The sequence below is a fragment of the Charadrius vociferus genome, unplaced genomic scaffold, assembly GCF_000708025.1.
Source record: "Charadrius vociferus isolate BGI_N301 unplaced genomic scaffold, ASM70802v2 scaffold102, whole genome shotgun sequence".
NCBI classification, from domain to species: Eukaryota; Metazoa; Chordata; class Aves; order Charadriiformes; family Charadriidae; genus Charadrius; species Charadrius vociferus.
Window position 1 is genome coordinate 2,520,253 of NW_009647212.1, and position 22,725 is coordinate 2,542,977.

General features: G+C 39.7%; 1 protein-coding gene across 1 annotated transcript in view; it reads right to left on the reverse strand.

The window, feature by feature from the left end:
• Positions 1–22,725, reverse strand: part of LOC104296069 (neurexin-3-beta) — a 140,284-nt gene that overhangs the window by 20,166 nt on the left and 97,393 nt on the right. Inside the window, exon 5 of the mRNA XM_009895897.1 lies at positions 17,073–17,157. Within this exon, the coding sequence (XP_009894199.1) occupies positions 17,073–17,157 (85 nt within the window). The remainder of the gene's footprint in view (positions 1–17,072; positions 17,158–22,725) is intronic.

Sequence of the window (22,725 nt, forward strand, 5' to 3'; positions counted from 1 at the left end):
CATGGGGTTCCATGCTTATTATGTCTCAGTAGATGCATTTCCAACTTGAAAAATATCTGATCTATTTCCAACTCTAAAGATATTCTTCATAGCAACTCTCTGCCTACCCAAGTTTAAATCTGAGAGTCAAGTTCAGGTCTCCTACCATCACCATTCATAAGGAAAGACTGTAGGTCAGCGTATGCCCTCAGTGACCTTGTAGCTGCCTTCAGTGGTTTTACAGAAATATGACTAAGTGAACTTGTAAATTAGACATAGGCAACTGACTCCACTAGAGAAGTGAGAAACAGATTGGAACCCAGCCCCAAAACCCTAGCACTGTGTGGGCTCCACGGGGATCGACAGGATACAAAACCATTAACACCAGTGGACTGGACCCTAAAACGAAACACACGTATCAGTGAGGAAAGACTATCTGTTTGCTCATCTACGGCACTCAGGTATAGCTATGGGTGAAATTGTTCCTTTTGCTTTATGGAGCTTTATGGAGCAATTATGGATTTCCATACTGAAAAAATAATTTTATTCAGAAACATTTCCTTCCCTTTATTAGTGAAATTCTTCTAACCTCAGCAGTAATTTTTCCTCCTCCCACCTCTGCAACTCTTGTGTGCCATACAAATTCTTTCCTTCATGCACCTCTCAAATCTTCTTCATGTTTCTCTCAACTAAAGCCTGTTAGTGAGTCACCTAAGGAAGCATCCTTCTAACCTCTCTGATTATGATATTTACAAAGTGGACAACAGCATTCATCCCTCTTACTAAAGGTCTGAAAAACTTCTGTTTAATACCTGCAAAACATTTTTGAAGTTTGGGATAAACATTGCTACTGAATTACTAACAGTACATTTCTAGTCAAACATGGTACCTGACATATAGAGCTGGCTGTTCTGTCAAGTAAGATCAAGATGATCCAGAACACTATCAAGTGCAGAAATGAAAATGGAAGTTGCAATGACTTACTTTAAAGACAGAACATATTTTCTAAGCAAAAAGAGGGTTCATGTCTGCTCTTTTAAAGAATACTAATGTGCAGAGTACAGATGCACCAAATGGGCTCAAAAAAGTAAGTGAAAGTCAGAAGCTGCCTGATCTCAGAAAACCAACAGGCATTTCTCATGTATTCAAATCATGTAGAATAAAATTGAGCATTCTAATGAAATACAGTAAAAGATGTAGATGATATGCACCTTATAAAAACAAGCTGTTGTAGTCCACAGCTGAGCTTTGAAATGCTCTGGCTAAAGTCTCTCCTCTATGTTAAACCATATAGATTTTATTTTTCCAGATGGTGATTTAAGGTCTAGCTAATTCTATATAGTGATTTTTTTTTTTTCACATATAACTATACAAACTCAGCCCTAATCCTACAAACTGCTAAATACTTTCTACTTTCATTAATTCCAGTGAAAACTGAAGGCACTCAACATCTCATCAGGCTGCCAGTTTTTCCAGCCATGTGGTAATGTAATTAGCAATTATGCATGCACATGCATATATACAGGAATCTACACACAATTTTTTGGAATTTTTTGACCATGAAAGTATTTAATTTGCATCCAAATTCCAAAGTGCTGTGGAGATCCAAGTGCTGACAGCTTCCTTTTCCAAAAGAAAAATCAACATCTCATTCATAAATGCTCTGGACAAAAGGTTTGGAAGAGAGTTATAAACAAGTGAGGAACAAGTTGTGCCGTTGGTATTTTAAGCCTATTATCAAATGTAGTGTCCCAGGAATTCCTTGTGCATACAAATGTTTTTTCATGCACGCAATGTATTTCCTAATTCACTGTTTCTGATCTGATATTCAGTTCTGGCAAACTATCCTACGTCTGAAACTTAAGAGCCTGATTTGCTACTCACTTGCAGCAGTTTTACACTGATAATAATGCTTATGCACACTATCGTTAACTTACATTAGCAGTAAGTTATAGGTAGAGCACACGCATCATTTCTTACAGTAGAATCACAGAGACCTGAAATGTGACATGCAGGCCATCTCCTGGGGACCAATAGAGGATGTTACCAGCACTCTGTTTTCATACCTACGATACTTGCTAGAACTATCTGAAATCTGTCATCATATTATGTAACTGAATAATACTTATTTTCTTTATAAATACACTTATACACACGTATATATGTGCTATGTATTACATACATGTAGATATGTTTATACACACATATATGCATACATGCATATATGTATATTTCCCTTAGTTTCTATTTCCAGCACCTTTCCCAGTGCTCCAGCCAGAGACGCAGAACTCAAATTTCTCGGATTTTATAAAAGGAAAACGCATTTGTCATCCCTTAATCCTCTGCTGCAAAGCAGCTCTTTCCTCCGCACCAGTTCCCTATGCTTATTAAGCTTTCCAACTATTTTCAGAACTCTGGCTGTGTATAAGCAGAGGCTTCACTGTAATGGAGCGGAGAGATAACAGTGCCTCTCTACACAGCTTTGTCACTGCTACCCCTGAAATGATGTGTACAGTTCTATGCATTTCATTACCAGAAAAGAACAGCACAAGACAAAACAAAAGAGAAAACTGATAAAGAACTGCTGTTCAACAAGCAACAACAATCATTGCTCTAAGCTGATGTCTAAAATCTTCAACTTCGCTGTAGATAGCCCAGTCTTTTCGTTTTGCATTTGCTGAAATCTCCCTTGAATAAGAAAATTAATGTAATATGACACACTGCAGTAAAAGCTGTCATTGCCCTAACATGACTGGATCCCCAGAAAAATGACCTCCTGGAGTGTGTATCTGACAGAAGGTTTAAGAAATCTGTAGGATCAAAATGCAACCTTTGTTTGAAAGTGAAGGAGAGATTAACTGAGGTTTGAAAGTGAAAGAAGAATTAAGACTCTAAGGTCTTATTTCAAGTCCTGCCACTCAGATACTCCTTAAGGGCCTCGTCCACAAAAGGATTAACTATCTCTTGTCAGAGTATAAATCTAAAATTTAGATCTTTGAAGCAAGTGCTCAGCTGCACTAATATCCACAAAGCTCCTCTCAGCCGCTGGAAAAATTATGGCGATATAGCTATAAAATGTTGTTGGAGCTATTGGATGTTCACACATGTGCAGCCACCTCCAGGATCCAACTGCTAAAATTCATTTTAAATAAGCATGTTGAATGTAGAGCTGGCATCAGAGATTAAATCTCAATAAAATACAAGAAACGATATTGCTTTTATAGGGATTTTAAGGCAAAAGCAGTAGGTATCAAGACCAATTGATATTCCAAATATCATCATAAAGCTGGGCCTTCACAAAACGTGTTTTTAAAATACTCCAAATGGCTGTTACCTCATTTGGTGCTCAGACTCCTAATAAATTAGTTTTAATGGAAGCTAAGAAAATTTGGTATCGAAAAAGAAACAAAACTGCTCAAGTTCCTCAGGATACTTGAAACATTTCCGTGTGAATATAGTGTTCTTACATGGGGACCGCCAAGCCTGGCAGCTCTTAAGACTTTCTTAATCTATCTGAATTGGCAGCTTGTGTTTGGACACTTGCCACCTACAAGACAGGCCAACAGAAAACTGCAGCTTGTCATCTGGAAGGAAAGGTCATCTGGGAGGCAAAGAAAAAAAAAAATCACCATAAGAAGAACAAATCTACTAGTTCAATAGTAAACAAAGTATAGATGACCAGGATCCATTTTTTCCTATGCTATCAGTTGTTTGTGTTTGCTGTAGAAAGTACTACCAGAAGGCTCATTCTTCAGCAGAGAACTGTGTAAATATCTTTTCAGAGTAGGCAAGATAGGGAACAAACTACCGCACCAGGTTTCCCTGCTCATCCCGTATGGGGGAAGAATTACAACTAACAGCAAGCTAGATACCCAAATGCCTGCTTTCATCTTTAAACAATCCTGTTATTAGAATAGAGGTGCTCCAGGCACAACATTTGCAGTTTGTTTTACCAGCTGTTTCTAAAAATATCGCCTTAGTGACGGGGACGTTTTTCCTCTCTCTCTCCAGAATCATTTTTGTTTGCTTTTCCTTTCCAAGGGAAAAGTGATAGATATGGAAAACAGCATATGTGAGAAGATCACACAGCTTCAGGGATGGACCTTTACCATTGCTATTCAAAATACAATGAAAAGCTAAGAATGAAAGAACTGAAGATGCTGAAATATACTGGCCTAACTCTTTTGATAAATGCAATCAAAGGTTTTATTTTTCTAACACAATAGGTACAGAGCTACTAACAGGTGTTTCCTATGGAGAAAAGTATGGTTTAATGTGCTGGAGAAGCTAACAGGAGAGAAAGGCAGTTGAAAAACTGAAAAGGAGTAGTAAAAAGCTCCCAAGATAGTTAAAGGTGAAGGTTACTAGTCACATTTTCAGAAATGAAAAAGGAGACAAGTGTACTGAAATCCCCACACAATACTTATGATTAAGTTTAGTTTGTTTCATAATTAGATACTTTGTTAGAATATGAACTTTTATTTTTTAATTTTTTTTTAAAAGCATCAATTTCAAAATGAAAAGACATTTTAGGACAAAAGTTGAAATTTGCAGTTTAGGAGTCATAAAACATTTTCTTGTTTTGGATTTGACACAGACAGTTCAGAGGAAACTAGATGGGGTTCCCACAGTACTTTGCCAAAACCAAATCTTCATGTTTTATCAAAAAAGAACTAGGGCATGAACATTTTCAACCACCTTCCAGTCTCTGTTTTCCCTTTGGACTTATATGCCATTTAAGCATGTGAAGTAAAGGGTTTCAGGCAAACCTGAAAACCTCTCAGTTATCTTATCAGAAAATAAATCTCAGAAGTCATTCATCATTTCATGCTCAGAGGTCACTCACTCTACTGCTATATGGGGCACGTTGCAGCATTTTTTCCATGGGAAGGCTATCCATCAACCACTGGAATAAGGGCAGATCTGGTAGTATGTCCAGTCTACTCCACAAAAAAGTACTTTTGTTTTTGTTTCAGATACATACATACTCCTGCTACACTGCCAAGTCTCTTGACTTTCTCAGCTGTCAAACCCTCCTTAATCCTCCCCACAGCTCCCCAAGAGTGCCCAATTCCCTGGCAGAGATAAGTGATTGAGAAGCACCTCCCTGCTGAGACTTCAGATGTGTGCTGGAGGTCCTCTATCCCAGACTATGCCCAGATCTCAAACCCAAGAGTCACCCTTGCACGCACTCACAAAACACTTCCCCCCAAATGCTGGGATGTACTAGCTGCTTCCAGAGTCACACAAAAGCTCAAGAACTTAACAGGAGTATGAGAAAGAGGATAAGGCAAGATTCAATCTATTTGTTCCACATCTGCTTGTAAAGCTCCTAAGCAAGTTTATTCTACTTCTCTATTTCAGTTCCCCAAAATGCTCCTTTTAGCCAGAACATAAACATAGCATTAACAGGTGTATAAATATACACATGTATACACAGAGAGAGAGTACGTGTGTGCACATGCTTTGCAATATATTAATGATCCATGTTTCAACACTAAAAGAATTAGCACACAGGAGAACCACAGGTTCTAGGGGAAATACAGATCTCCAGGCACTCCACAGTACACTTGTTGCATCATGGGGAGAAGTCAGAAGAAGAAATTAAAATTATATTTTAATACACTAGAAAATACCCTGAACTAATTACAGGACTATTTTTTCTCTTTTTGTCTGTCAAATATAAAATTTATGAAGCCCCCAAGATTTCAGAAGTGAAAATCAGTAGTCGCTAAAACCAGTATCTAAAATCAGTCATAGTAGTTTCAGTACCAGGGAAAAAAAAGAACTATTCACATCCATTTGAAAAAAAAAAAAAAAAAAAACCAAACCAAAAAAACCCTCAAAATTGCTTTGGACTTCTGCTGTCCCACAAAGGCAGAACAACTTTTTTTTCCCCTTTTTGATGCTTCTGACATTCTGTAGAATCACAGAACGGTTTAGGTTGGAAAAGACCTTAAAGATCATCTAGTTCCAACCCCCCTGCCATGGGCAGAGACACCTCCCACCAGACCAGGTTGCTCAAAGCCCCATCCAGCCTGGCCTTGAACACCTCCAGGGATGGGCCATGTACAACTTCTCTGACCAACCTGTTCCAGGTTATTATTGTTCTGATACTGAGACACAGTGAAAACAGTGAATGGTAGAAAGTGTTGGAATTTTCTTGTTGCTCTAAAATAAGCTAATTTTGAGATTTTTTATGTTTGTTTGTAAAATATTTGTAGTTCCTCTTGAATGCCAAAAGAGGACCTGATGATAACACCACCCCATGGTGTAACCATCAACAATTTCAGTTCTTATGAGACTCAGCAGATGTAGAAAAGTGAGTCCCTGAGTATGGCTCTTTTGTAAAGTTTTAATAGCGTATTTATTAACACAACGAAAACGCAGAATCATAGAATACCAGGTTGGAAGGGACCTCAAGGATCATCTGGTCCAACCTTTCTTGGCAAAAGCACAGTCTAGAAAAGATGGCCCAGCACCCTGTCCAGCTGAATCTTAAGTGTCCAATGTTGGGGAATCCCTGGGGAGATTATTCCAATGGTTGATTGTTCTCACTGTGAAAAATTCTCCTCTTGTGTCCAGTCAGAATCTCCTCAGGAGTAACTTGTACCCACTACCCCTCATCTTTTCCATGTGACTCCTTGTAAAAAGGGAGTCTCCACCTGTTGTCGAATTAGTGGACATCTGAGATTTCAAATCAAGTCAGTCTAACTTTTTTTTTTTTTTTTTGCTTCTATCCCTAGTTTCAGAACTCGTATGATCTTTGTCTCCTGCTCCTCACACAGCATTTAATGCAAGTATTAACACTGCACAGCGCTCAGGAACTGGGATTCCCAGCTGCTTACAGTTGGGATAAAGCACTGATTTCTAGCTCTTGTGACTAATAAATTGGAACTGAAATAGAGAGGCAGAATGAAGGCAATGCAATACTCCCTTTGACATCACTATAAGCTTTGGTATCTCATGATCTACCTGGGTTGAATATGGAAGTAGAATAGGTTTTCTTGCTTTACTGAGGTATAATTCCAGGTGTTATAGTTCATGTGAACATCAGTACCTTTGGGCTTCTAATACAGAAGGCACCTTCAGGTCTAGGCATGATGACCAAAAGAAATATACAATAAAACCTTGCAGAAGCAAAAGTGTGTCTGTTCCTAGTATCTGTAAATGCTCAACATGTTTTCTCTCTAACAGATATTATATATCTTTCAGAAATCAGACAGTTTCTTCTTGTTTCAAGCTAACTAATCAGTTGCTATAGACATTTAAGGGTCTAATATACATATATTTTCTTTTGATGCAAAATCTGTTCCTGAGTCATGTGCTAGCTCCTCTCTTCCACTGCATGTGTCATTGGCTATTTTTTCTTTCTTTCCCATATATTTTATGAAGCTGAAAATCAAAGCTAGCAGGGACAAAAAGCAAGTCCCAGCAGGTTGAAAATATCATATCTTAGTATTTTAGACATGTGTCAGCTTGATAACATAGGCACAGCACTAGAGGGATTGCCAGAATGTGACAGTGCACATGGCTACGAGTTTAGAGAACAAGCTTTAAAAAAAGACTGGAAGGCAGCAAGGGCAAGGTAGCCAGACTGTGGGTCTGATCCTGATCTCCTCCTGATCTTAAATGCAAAACCAGGGAAACTTACACCAGCTAAGTCAGGCTGGAGAAACTGTGAAGTTTTTGAAGCAAAATTCTTATCGGGATGCAAGTTCAAGTGATGGAAGTGCTGATATAAAAGATCTGTATATTGTAGTCCACTCATGACATAAATTTATGTAGCCTGAGCATGATTCGTTCCATTGCATGTGTTAACTCTAGAGGAAAAGGTGATATTTAATGATGCCACACCAATTTTCCCTGACATGAAAATATTTGGCTTTTGTATCCTTTACTTGCTCCTCTCCGCATGAACAAATTAGGAGTTGTATCTACTTCATAAAAATACACAATAATGTTACTTGCCACAGCAAGTGAAGATAGCACTTAGTACTAACATCTCAACAATGACAGTTTATTTGTACATTTTTGGTGGTTAGCAGTACAGTACCATTTTGGTGCATTGCATAGCAATTTGCACCTGAATATCAAAGTCCGTTATAATAATAATTAAATCTTCTTTGCCACCATCTCCACCTCATTTATCCAAGAAGTATTTCATTTACCCTGCTTTACAGGTAGGCAACTAAGCAATATAGATGCACGGTCACAGAAGGAATCAAGAGCAGAGCTGGGAGTGGCACATCGGAGTTTGCGTTTTTTACCCTTGGCTTCACCAACTCAACCCTCAGCTCTCCCCCTTGCCCAGTGACAACTGTCACGCGATCTGAAGCCAGCAGCCTGCCCTGAGACAGAAAACAAAAGTGTGAACTACCCATTTCAAGTGCCAGAAATCCATATATACACCTAGTGGGATAAAACGGAGCACAACGGGACCTTCCACAGCATCTCCTGCGCTTGAGTGAGCCTCTCGCTCCCTGCAGCGGAGGGCTAGTCGCAGGCATCACAGAGGCTACGGAAGGCAAACAAAAGCAACCATTAAGCAGGATACAGCAGCTTCGCCACAGCCTGGAGGTTACTGTCCTGATGCCTGGACACTTGATTTACTCATCACAATACTCCAATATGAAGGTTACCCTGAACTTCATGATGCAGGGGGCTAAAACTCCGATTGTTCTGCTCCAATAACCTGCCACTTGAGCTAAAAAAATTGTTTCTTTTGCTGTAAGGCTCGTAACAGGACTGTTCCGGTCTATCTGACAGAGGGCAGTATTACACAAAACCAGGAGCTTGTTGATTATAATATAATTTTATAAGCAGTTGCTTTATTTAAGCAATTGCCAAGAAAAAGCTTTAGATTTGGTAGGGATTACTAGTTGTGAAAACCACACAGAGACCCAAAACCTAAACCAAGCAAGCTTTAAATATTAACTTTTGCTATAATTAACAGCACTCAGTAATGTTTCTCAGAACATATACGAATTAAGAAAACTGAACTGAGCATAAGATCATCAGTTTTTATTGGTGAAAGAAAAGCTATCTTCTTTTTATCCCTCTGCAAGTACAGGAAACATATCTTGGGTAAGTTAAATGAAACAATTAAATGAAATAATTCCATGTTGGAGATCTGAACGTATCCCATCACTTCCCTCTTCTGGTAACTCTGAGCTTAAACAGATAAGCCTTATATTGTTCTCTTGTGAGAAGAGTTCATAGATCTCATCATCTCATCTTCCCTGCAGAACAAACAAATTCCTGCAAAACAACTGGGATTTTATGTAGGCTAAAGGTATGTGTACACATGCTTTTTGTGATGTCCTGAACGTTATCTGCAAGGAAACTGGCTGCCTCTTCCTCCACTAACTTGAGCTGCTCCACCAATGCCAGCTTATATATCCTAATGCATTGAGGCCTTCCTCGCCACTACCGTGGCAAGTTCGTTCAGCAGGAACAGAACTAAGGATACTGGGGATGCACCACTGTACAAGCCAAAGGATGATTTCTCTAAATAGTGTTTCAAGTCTAAGCAGACTCGTGAAAACTCAGATTGTTTTCTTCTGCCTTATATATTATTGCATATTTATGATGCATATGGCAGAAGCCGCTCCAGATGTGCTTCCAGAACTGTGTTCAAGTTATACAAGTAAACACCAGCAAAACATTTTTTACCAATATCAGTAAAGAGGCAGACACCATGCAGTGACAAGCAGAAGACTGACCCCATAGAGTGAAGATGCGCTACTCTTAGAAATCTTAAGAGCATCCTACATTTTTGTCTCCTAACTAGAAAGGAACTACGAACTGTGGATTTTAGAAATACGCTCACATAGATACCACCTGAAAGTTGCACGTGCACAGTGATATTCCCTTCCCAGGACCGCCTTTTATAAAAAGGCCTAGGTACTTAGCGTTGAACATACAGCCTGCACCCTGCATAGTATTTCCTGGCGCCTATGGCACAGATAACAGGAGTCCTTACTCTAAGACATCAGCATGTATGTACGAATCCCCTAAAAAGCCGTAGAAGAAGTTGCTTTAGCATTATGCCAGTAAACCATTTCTAAGAGTGAAATGATAACAGAGTTTGAAAACTTTCCAGCTGCAAACTTTGTCTTTCTTAAGAAGCTGTGCGGACATCTTGTGACTTCCAGCCCAAAGCCTCGGGGTGACACTCAGAACGTCATTCAAAGCTTGGTGCCCCTTTGCGGACCCTCCTGGGGCAGGTGGGAAGGGGAGGAGCGGGAGGGGAGGGGAGGGGAAGAGGGGCGACAGAGCGGTGGGGAGCTGAACGCCAGCTTACGAACAGAGAACAGAATCACATAACAACACTGGACCAATGGACTCCAAGACACACTGACAAGATAGATGGACACAGACAAGACATAAGATCGCTACTGAGAAATAAAAAAAGAGCAAAAAAACCCCATAAAATAAAGCAGATATATAACACTGAGGCTGCAAGAAGCAGCCGACGGTACTGGCATAACTCTCCAAAAAGAAGAAATTATAATACAACTAAAAATTAAAATCGAAACAATATCCCCCCAAATCATACACTACGGACTTGCTCGGTTAGCCTGAATGCGTAGCTCTGATGAAACACGAGATGGCGTCATCACAGCCCATGCACGGGTTAATGAAGGCCATGGTTAGTTAAATCAGCTAAACTACAGCATGCCATAAAAATGATCTTGCACTGACCCAGAAATAAAAGATAAGACAGATACTCTGCATTGCAATAAAATTCTTTTTATGCCATCTGCGGTTTGTAGGGCTTTCTCTGTTGGGAGAATTTTTCCTGGGAGAACACAGGGGTAAAGGGGAGTCTTTGTTTCCTTCTGGGTGTTTTTTCTCTGAACTCAATTAAAAAAAAAAAGGGAAAAGGGAAAAGACAGGAGAGAGACTTTGCAGAAGTTTAAGAAAAGGTAGGGAGAAGAGAAAATAAAAGGAAAGGAGGGGTAAGAATCTTCATTCTTTTGCACACAACTTTCTTGGGATGTCTGAAAATGTGGATTTCTTAAGGATGGCAAGAAAAGATTTTGTTGCCTTTATTGGTTTGCAGATCTATATCTCTTTCTTGAGATGATTAAACCATTATTTTGTTGGAAGAACTCCAAAAATATAAATTGAAAAGTACAGCAATGATTTTAAAAATTAAAAATAGCGGTATGGCACCATTACGAGCCAAAAAAAAAGGGAAAGAAATATAAAAAGAAACTAAAATGTCAATCACCAAAAATTCATGCGGCACAAGATGAGGTGAAACGACAGAAAATGTTCTTCAAATATATACAATGTATATATCTATCTATATATACACAGAGTATATGTGTATATATTGATGGATATACCTGTATAATTTTTTTATTCTCCCTGCCCCACCCTACCCCACAGCTAATTGGTAGATGAAACTATTGATCAAAAGTAAACAAACAAATAAAAGGAAGAAAGAAAAAACTCTAACAAAAAAGAAATTAACGTGCTTTGTTCACCAAGAAATAACAATATCATGCATCTGTCCACGCCAGCGGATGCCAGGGTTAGATGAAGGCATGAATTTCTGTGTAAACATGTGATTGGATGATAGGGGCTACTGCTGGTATTGACCACTTGTTACTTTAGTATATAAACATATAGATATAGATATATATGCACACTGTATATAGTGCATATATAGATAAAATATCCTCATAAGTGGGGCCTTTGTAGCTTACATAGGAAAAAAGACCAATATGTTGAAAACCAAACTCAGTATAAATTTCTAGTATAAAAAAAGAAAGCAAAAATTCCTAAGTCATTTGCATGATTGATTAGTAAAACTTGTTCTTTTGTTTTTGTTTGGCTATAAGTCCGTAGCTAGGAAGTTCCATCAAACACATGATGCTATTATGCCCTGGGAAGTGCCGCAGAGGAATCCCCCTCCTTCAGGTCCATATTTTATTTGGCCTGTGAGATGGAAAGCCTACTTCTCTGTGTACTCTGTACTTTAAAGGCCATTTCTTGTTCACAGCATGAGAAACAGAGCAGAACTCCTTCTGCTTGACAGGAAGAGACTGGGGGTAACTGAGCACTGGATTTATGGAGATGTTTCTCCAAGGGGAGCAATGAAAATTCCCTGGGTGCTTCAAGAAGGTGGATGCAGTTTATGGAGGACAAGAGCCAAACCATCACTTCTCTTGGTTTCTTCAGTCAAGGTTTCTTCACTTCCTGCATACTGCTTTTTATACTGTGCTGGCTGCTTGTAGACTCTTGGAAGAGAGATTCTGTTTGTTTTCTGCAAATAAATGTGTACCTGGTTCTGCTGCTTACATGGATGGAAGCTTGATTGCCCTAGCCCATAAATCAGGAGCCTGAAGTGCAGGCCAGTAAATTACAGATCCAGACACCACAGGTGTAGGATATGCATCTCCTGTGTATGGTTATATGCTACAAAACACTCTGTAACTCCCAGTACAAAGAACTGTAGATTTTGGCATCTCTACTGCCATGTCCAGTCCCCCGTGGGAAAAACTTACCAGTCTGATTAGACAGTGTCAACCTTATGAAAAATTAAGCCTTTTGGGAAACACAGAATAAATTTCTCTGGGGGGGGAAATCACCTGGGAATTTGTTGGGCAGATAGGAAAGGAAAGCTGGCAACTACACCAGGGAAGAAACACAGGCCGTGGCAAGCCAGAGAGCTAGGACTAAGCTCTACGGACCATTTCAAGAGGTTGCATTATGAGGTTCAGGCTAACCGCTGAGAGTTTGGGTCTTACTGTTTTGACTCATGCAATGAACTGCCTGGTTTATGATCCCAATCAGCTGCTGAGCCACCAGCATCTAGCCTGGCTGGTGCGGGAGCACTGAGCTAATGGACACGCTTAATGGGAACAAGGGCAATGGTACGAGGTGACAGCAGCATCTGCTGTCAGGAAATCACAACTATGATCCTCATGGCTTTGAAGTATCAGTAAGATCAGATTGTAGGGGTGCTCCTCATTTGACTGGAAAGAGATAAATGCTTTCTTTCTTTACAATGGCACAGTGCTTTCTGGTTATTTCCCTTACAAATCTCTCATTTTTCGAGAGTGGCTGACTGGCCAAAACACCACCACAGAGCTGTGTTCATAAGCACAGACTCAGGACTTCAGCTTTGAGGAATTTGAATATTTGAGCCTCAGATCTCTCTGGAACAGGCAAGAAGAGAGTCCTGTACTCACACCAGAGAAAAGCATCATGTTTCTGGCACAGAAACCAGAAGGATTTTGAACATGTACTGGTACAAGCAATATTTCCATAGAAATAAGAGAGGAACTGCTCTTGACTGTAAGTAAATGTTTCTACAGGGCAAATGAACGGTTTTATGCCCTCTGTATCATTTCAGTAAGCCATTCCAGGAGATCTAGAGATCTAAGGGTATCTTGCCTGCAATAAGATGAATAGGAAGTATTTTTTATCTCTGAAACTGCGATGCCTTTTTCATTATGTAAAATACAGATGGATTCACAGCTGTCATTGCCACCACTTGTTAGAATAATTCCTTATGCATACATACATGTCTACAGAGGATGCTTGCAAGCTACCTCAGTCACAACAGGTCCTGTCACAGCTCCCAGTCTCTAAACAAGGGGATCTACAAAAATTCCAACAGAACTCACTTTTGGAAGCGGGGCACAGAGGGGTAGCTAGCCTGCTATAGTGAGCGTCTCAAGCTAGCCAGCAAAATTCGGAGGAGAATGGAGTGAGGAAATTTTACACCATATTCTTTTAAAGAGATGCAAGTATCCAGATACAGATCATACACTTACTGAGATTCAGGTCTTGGATTCAACAGACAATCAGAGTTAAGCGGCAATAAGACCTGGCAAATGGTTCTCGTAAGATATTTAGTATCAAAGAAGACATGATTTTCTGTCTCTTGAACTATCTTTGAGTACACCAAAACTGAAGTCTTCAAAAGGACTCCGTAGGGTACTGCTTCTGATCCAGGCAGGACCAAGTCCAAAGTAATATATTTAGATCTTGGGATTTGATTCTGACCCATATGAAATCTGAAAGCTTTTGATTTGCAGGGCAATATTCTCCACTGCCCTTGTCTTGGTTATTGCACAGCAGGTTCACAGCGATGTATATCATATCTTACAGCTGCAGCAGTGAGTTCAGTAACCTTTGCATTACTGGACCATAGCACTGAGGGTGATGGAAGGCCAAGTTCTGGTGTTTGGCAGAAACTCAAGAGCTTTAAAAGCTACACATTATCAGAGCAACAAAAAAGGGCCTGTGCTGGGTTAGGTCATTTAATTTTCAATTTGCTGCAAAAGCGATCAGGCAAACCAGAAGGCAGCATAAAATACACTGACCAGTCAGCAGAACAGGACAAAGCAACTTCAAATGGGCCCAATTAAAAAAAAAATAATCCAAGCCCACACACTAGAAAATACAAGCAAGATAATCTGGCTCTTTTCTTTCCACGATGTATACATTTAGTACCAGATCTTGGCATATGGCCAGAATCCTGACTTGGCTAGTGAAGTGTAAAGGCAAACATATCTGCTCAGCCAAGCCAGCAGCACTGGATTTTGATAAGCCGGCTCAGATTGCTTTAGCGCTCCAGAGCAGAGTGGGCTGTGTGAGTGCTTTGATGCTGGCTGTATTGCAGGCACTGTTCTACCTTCCCTGGATGCACTGGGAATGGAGACGATAAGATAGACAAAGAAACCTAAATGAGGAGCACCATAAACCTGTTACTTTTCCTTCTTATGATGGAATGAGCTGAGTTTATGCATTTGGAGGCAAAAAGGTTCTGCACATCCGTCCTCCTTCTGGTGAATTTGTACACCTGCACCTCTGAGAGCAGGAAACCTCAAAATCTGGAAGTGTAAATTTCATCCGCAAGGACCATCTTGGAGACCTATTTTACATATAATCAGGCTAACTTTTATTTTAATGCCACAGTAATACCAAAGAAAAGATTCGGATTTCAGTGGCTCATGCAGACGACCATCCTATGGAGGAGAAGCAGGGTGTGATAAAAATACCGGGTGAAATTTTCAAGAATGTCTAATAGTTTAGGAGAGTACCTTCGGCAGATCGAATCATATTATTTTACATGGCAGATATTCAAATGTCTGTAGGCACTTACAGCTGCCGACTGCAATGCTTAGCAGGATTTTCAAAAGCAAGTCATTTTTACAAATCCAGTTTGTACCTGTTTATAGCATTAGATTTCTAACTGTGTCAGGAGAGAGGTATTTTTAGTCTGGAAATGTTGCTCTAAAGCACTCTCAGATTTCATGCTAAACAACCTTTTTTTCCAAATTTCTCCTCAAACTTTGATTTTTCCACTGGTAGCACAAGCTGAAAACATTGCTATTACAATTTATAGCCATTGAAGTAATCATGATTTCTATGTTGAAATACGAATGACAATAATATACAAGAGGAGGAGTCAGATAAAGATCTCGTTTCCTCCTTTAAATGAAACACTTGGCAATCAGAATAAAAAAAAAAAAAGAAGTCTTGAAATGTTAGTGAAGCTATAATGAAATGATTCCTCTCCATTCAGTTGCATATCACTCGTGGTATACTAGTCCTTTTAATATGGTCCTATAAAACTGACACCTCACTTTCACGACAATCACTGTGCTGGCATCTCATTACTACCTTTATTAAAAATCCCAGTACCCACAGTGTTTACTTCACAATCTAGTATTATTTGGACAGCTTTTCTGCCAGGTGGGGAGTTGAAAAACTCATAGAGATCTGTGGAAAAAGAGACGGGAGTAGGCTGAGCTATCTGTGAGCATCGGTCGCTGTGTCACTGCCTTCCCTGCCGTCACGGGGGAGTCAAGAGTATGAGTGGAAGTTCCCAGCTACAAGGCAACGCCAATCTCGGGTTACTGCAGGACCAAGTTCTACCAAAAATTGCAGGCATAGCATGACAAATTGAAAAGAAATACGAAAGCACTAGCCTTGGGTGAATTTTAATGTTATTATTGTATTAATCAAATGATTTCGAGAAACTAGAAACAGAACATTGATAATGTTTTCTGGGTATTTTTTTAAAGAAAAAAAAATCATCCCAAATAAACAAAAGCAAAACCAAACCATACCAAACAAAACACCCCCTCCCCCGCAACTATTTATGTTTCACTTTTAAGGACAAAAGATTCTAACAAAACTCTCTCTTTTTCTTTTAAATGTACACAGAAATTCGATGATGTCTGTTCTCTATTATAGAAATGCTTAACTCATGGCAAGCCTCAAAAAAGAAGACTTGAAAAAGCCTGTAAGAAATAAAATAGACTGCAGTTGCCTGCTGGATATCATATCATATATCTCACCAGAAAGAAAAGCCATCAATTTATCAAAATGTATCTGAAAGGGAGAAGTTGAGTCAGTTCCACATGGCCAGTCCTTCTGACTCTTTAATGGATACATTTTGAAGCATCACTGCAGATAACAGGGCAAGAATTACTACTAATTTTGTTATGTTAGAACTATGTTTTGGTGTTCCCCAATTTCTTTGGGCTCACAGGAAACAAAATTAGTATAAATACATTACCATGTTAACTGTATTAAAAATCCCATGGACAAATGTATCCTTTTACAGTCCATCTTCAGATCAATTAACAAAGATTAAACTATGCTAATAATCCATTATTGCTTCGCTTTTTCTCTTCTGTTTTTCAAACATTTACCCTCCCCACTTTATAAATCTTTATTATTTGTCACATGTCACATTGATATTCTTGCTTTCCCACTGTGTCAGTGACGTAACTGCTACAAACATGTAAATTATTAATTATCTGGGATCACTTTCAGGAAGTTTGGCTTTCTGTGCAAACAACTTTACGTTAACCAAATAGTGACTACATATCTGTGTTTTGCTGTTGCCAAGTCCATGGGATCTGATGCTCAGCTGTATAATTTTTATTTTATATACAGTGTATATATACATAAGCGTGTATATATATATACACACATATACACACACATATATATACATATATAACTATATATATGTATACAGTCACACACATATAAATATATGTATGCATTGTTTTTTGCAAATGAAATCAGAATGCAAGCAAAACAAGACTGACCTGACTTACCTGTACTGGGCTCACAGTCAATGAAATCTTCATCATCACTGGAACATTCGGCTGACGAAACGATGTCATCTGTTGTCTGGCATGTGAAGGAAAGGAACGAAAGGAAAAGAACAGAGGACAAAAAATATAAGATGCTTGCAAGTCAAGAGGCTGTTACAGAGGCAGCTAAGTATCCTAGAAAAAAAGTGTTTCAGAATTCTAACTTTTAAAATATTTAGATAGTACCAAGCATTCCAGATACGTCTGTGGTAGCTGTGCCCTCCATGGAGCTGGATTCCCCTGTCAGAGGACCAGTGCTTACCCTGTGCTGTTGAGCATTTTGGGTGTGCGCAGGTGCGGTGCGCCTGCCGGGCTGTTTAGGTTAGTGGGCACATGGCACTGTACACAGTACGTACAGCCGGCTACGGCGCCTGCTTGGCTGGGAAACGCCTCCGACAGCCAAAGTCGACGTGTCCGGTTGGAACACGCTGGGCTTCTCCATAAATACCAATACTGCGTAGGGCCAGCCAGAAGGCACCTACTGAGACACTGAACACGAGGCGTGTTCAGGCTGAACGTGCTTTCGGCAAAGAAAAACAAGTACAAGATAGACTCAGATAACATGCGTCACCCAGGCAGCTAACAGTACTCTCTGCTGTGTTGCTAGATGCATCGCTCTGAGGCAGAGGCAGTTCTTGCTCTGTTAATGCACCTCAGGCGTTGGGAATCCTGTGCATTTACCCAGATCTGTGCAACCGATTTGTTGCACTACGAAGAACTGCTGCACGCATCAGGTGAGCCCAACACACAATGTCACCTGCTCGCTGGCCAAGCGAACAGGGACGTGGCTCTGACTGGGCTGACCAGCTGGAAAGTCAGGTTCTGAAAGTCTTAAACCCAACGGTGATTGTTCACATCCCTTATAGGTTTCAGCACATTCCTCTGCATTTCCAGCTGGTGATTTTTTCTTTCTTTTTTTTTTTTTTGTTTTTTTTTTTTGCTGCTGTCTAATTAATGAGCAACGTGTACTGCAGCATGTTAGAGAGAAGTGTACTGGCGTCTCTTCCCAGCAGCATCTCCTGCCTGTAATTGCTGCAATTAGTTGAATTAGTAATGCAGACCATTAGGGAGAGTCTGTGGCAGCCTCTGGACACAGGTTGTAATGTTCCTGCACACAGTACAAAATTACCCCAGCTCAGCAGCATCAGCTCAAACCGTGGCTTCTGCTGAAATTGTCTCCCCTAACAGCTTCTCCTCGCAGAGAGTTGCCTATTCTGCTGAGCAGCGGGATCAGTGGGGTGACTCCTGAAACAAAACAACTAAAATATTCTTCACCAGGCAGGAAGCATTCCTGAAATCTCAGCTCCTCAGGAGCAGGGCAGCTGTACTTCAGCATGCTGTACTTTAGTATTCCAGGGGAATATTCCTGGGAAACTCACATCACGACAAGCCTTCCAAATCCTTATTCCTGAAAAAGACTCTCCAGCTTTAAATAAGGTCCCCTTTACATTCCTGTGTGTGCTAAGGCTGCCTCCAACATGCTGCACCCCTCTTTGCATAAGTGTTCTGAGGTCTCAGCCTTTTCTTTAGCCTTCTGTGGTCCTAACACTAGCAAGCCCCTCTGTCTGCTGCCAGAAGTTCCTTGCGCTCCTCTCAGTATTTGAACTAAGGAAAAAAACAGAACGGAGCTTTCAGTCAGAAAGACAAGATTGAACCTGACATTCCTTCCCTCTTGATTTCAGTGGCTTAGAGTGAACCAAGAAAGAAAAATAGGATCGGTCAGCTGTAAACAAAAATTATAAAAATGGAGTATCAGGACAAAAAACAGCTATGAAGTAAAGAAATCCCTATCGTATGTGTTACTTAGTCTTACCCGGCATTGCCATTTGGCAACATTTTGTGGGATGCAATCTTGCAGTAGTCTCATTCTTAAATACTTTCATTAAATACTTTTAGATAATCTTGCCTCAATGTGGAAGAAAGACAAAAAGGAACTGAAAGGAACATGGACAAAGCGCTTTCCTGCCCTACATGCTAATGTCATGTTTTTAGCATCTTCTTTCAGTCATAGAAAACAGAAGAACACTGTTGAAATCCTGGTGTCTTCTCTCTTAAAACAAAATGACTTTAAAAATTCAGCTGTTCAGTGAGAGGTCAAGAAAGGAGGAATGCACAAAATAAAAAATTACTTTCTATAATTCTGGTTCTGTCACATATATTTTATAAAGCTTTATTTATCCCAAAGGACACCAAAGAACTTTATAACTTCTACAAACAGTGTGATCCATCCTCCAACAGTGAAATGCAGCTGTCTCTGGGCAGAAAGATACTAGTTTTTAATTGCACCACTGTAAAGTAATTTAGCACAATAAGTCAACAAAACTATACTGTAAGAAATTTGTTTAAGCAGGTGAAATGTAGCTAGCAAAACTGGAGATTTACATTACTCTTGTCTAAAGCACTTGAAAAAGAGTGTTAAGGACAGCACTGTGAATAAAGAATAAATTATGCATCACTACTAGAAGACCTTGCTCAGACAGTGCTAAGACCCTGGCAATTGCTTTTGATTTCCAGGTTGAACTTAGAGCACGTGGATTTTGCTCTTAGTTGAAGATCTGACGATTCACATGTAGGGTCTCATAGAAGAACAGTGGTGATTTGCTTCAAGTGGGAAATAAGCATAAAAATTATAACAATGTGTGGTTGTCACTTATCAACTGCTATACCTATCCACTTACCCACTTGCTCATACCTAATGGCTTCATGCAACGTTAACTTGGAATCAGATTCAACTGAATTGACAATCTGATTCAGTATTTGTAAAGAATAAGGAGTTCCTTTATAACTCTTTTTTCCCCCTCTTGCTTATTAAGGGCATCATACGAAACCAGAAAGGTAGCATGCTCAGAAAAAAACAGGTGATATTTCTTTACACAAAATTGTGTTTGTTTGTTTGGTTGGTTTTTTAAACTGGGGAACTCCTTGCAACAGGATACTGATAGGCTATAAAGGTTTAGATGCATTTTGGAAGTAATTGGCCAAATTCAGGGTAAGAACATCCTTCCAGAGCTATTAAATACCCCATACCTAGCTTGGGAGGTCCCTGTGCTGCAGACACTGAAGACTAAAGAAATATCACTATTTGCATTATCCTGTTCAGGACTCTCTCCCCAAAGCCCCGTGCATGGCCAGGGCCAGCAGCAGGGTGCTGGGTGAGGTGACCCTCTGCAGCCTCCCGGCCACTCTTGTGCGTGACAGATCCTGAATGCTGGGGGATGAAGAATTTTGAAGCCAAGACAAGTTCTGAGCAGGAGCTGAAAAGTCATGAAGCCTGGACCTTGATTATCTTCTTGATCAATTTCCCATCCAATAAGCAGCTCAAGGACAGTGCACGCAACATATTTATGCTGCACTCTCAGACATGCGTTTCCTTCTATAAAATCCTCATGCAGCTTGTGTTGGTTCTGAATGGAGAAGGGCACAGTCAGCCAGACTTGGGCACAATACAAATGTGTGATACGCAATACTCACCAACCCTGCCAAGTCTGACCTGTATCTGCACTTTTTCATGACTGGTTCCACACTTGATTCTATCAATTAGTCTCTGTCCTTTTCTCCCCATCTCTACCACATGCTATTTCCCCTGATATTCCAGTTTTTCTTGCTCTGTGATTGCTGTTTGACCTATGTTACTGATTTTGTATGTATAAAAATGAGGGTTAGAAAAAGAGAAAAACCTCCAGAAGTGGTGTTAGACTTAAGTCAAGGTCATTAACGTGATCTCTAGAAACCACAGAAAAGATAAGTACACTAATCTGTCTTGCCATTTCCTATCTTGTATTTTTAATCTCAGTAGTTTCCATCACAATTTATCACTAACTGATTTTCTAGTTCCATCACATATTGGTTTTCCATGCACTTTCCACTCAGATACCAACATCTGAATCATCCCCGAGGAATACAGCTATTTCAGTGAGAAACAGCAGCAAATTCCTGACCACAGAAACAGTCAAGGAGACCTCCAGAAGACCATGACTTCTTGTAACTGGTATCTGTACCTTTCAAAACCCTCCTGGAGCTGAGAATTTTCACTGGATGATTATTAAACTTGCTGCTTCCACGAGACAGGAGAGGCTAGTGAGCAGCGACCCCAGAAATCTCTCCACCAACATCATTTTTTCTCATCAGAAATGGCTCGCTATAAGGCAAAGCAAAACCAGATATTCCATTTCTGGTTCCCTTTCCCCATTTTTGAAATGGAGCTGATTACACTCACCCCTTGGCCCCAGGGGAAGTAAACAGATTATTTCTTTAGCGTCTGCCCAGTGATCTAGTGATGGTAAATGGTAAACATTCTTATGTACAGGCAACATAGTAGTAATGAAACTTCTCCGTATGCTATGATGAAAATGATGTTTGTGTTTTTATTGGAAAGAACATGAGAGAAAATATTTTTCTATTCCATATATTAGCTAAATTCTATATTAAAAATAATAATTCATACTATACTATTTTAAAATATGTATTTCATTTTTAAAGAATCCCAGCTTTGAAATTACTTGGCCCTGTATTAAAGGCCGTAAAACTAAAGATAGGTATTATAATAACTTTCAATAAAATCTCTCTCTGGCAGGAACCCTTTTTATTCCTTCCTCTGAAAGATTTTTTATGGCATTTATATTATTATTTTTTCTCTCCCTCTCTCTAGTGTTTAATGAAATTGCCTTGGAATAAAACCGGGGTAGGAGAAAGTGCTAAAGTCTGAGTCCACCCTGGAGGATTTATGGGCATATTTACCTTCAAATTCTTTCAATTTCAGTGAATTGGCTCCCCATTCCTTTCCATGAATTATTAGTTCTGTAATCACCTCCTCCTAATTATTCACTCTAAGGGCCTCTTCAATCTTGCTACGGTGATGGTTCTACATCTTTGTTCATTATACTGTATGTACTGGTGTGGGATGTAAAGCGCAAGGGAAGTTGGGATGGTGTGGCAAGACCTGCTCAAGATGACTCCATTCCTGTCCAGTCCTTCCAAGGGCCCAAAGCCCTAATTTATGCATCAGATCCACAACCTTTGCTCCTTTGTTCTACACAAAATGGCAGGTGCTGAATCTTCCTTTTCTCAACTGCAAAGTTTTTTTGACACCTTGCTCATGCACTATTATTTCAGAAAGATTAAGCATGCTGGGTAAAATAGGTCCTGTCACAGAACAGCTTTATGAAATTATAAATAACACACCCAAGAATAATGGAGTTCTCAGTTCTAGTGGGAGAGAAAAGACAAGGACCCATAAATTCAAACCCCAGACAAATTCCTCCAGAAGTACGTACTGAGCAGTTGCTTCACTTGGTAAAGTAGGATTCAATTTTCCTACTTGCCTTTTGCTTGAAACTCTTCTGCACACTGCACACATTAATTCCAATTCAACACCATTATTTGAAAAGCAACACTTAATGCTTTGTTGCAAGAGAAATGTAAATCTCTTTGCCACCAAGGAACCACAATTTGCGATCCTTCTTGAAATATGACCACCACAACATGCCGGGCAAAAATATCTTCCCAACAGTAAAGAAATACAGTCGTATTAATCTGAATAGTGCATTTGCCTTTCACACCTAGACCATACAGAGCTGAAACTCAAAAAAATTTTCTTAAATCTGAC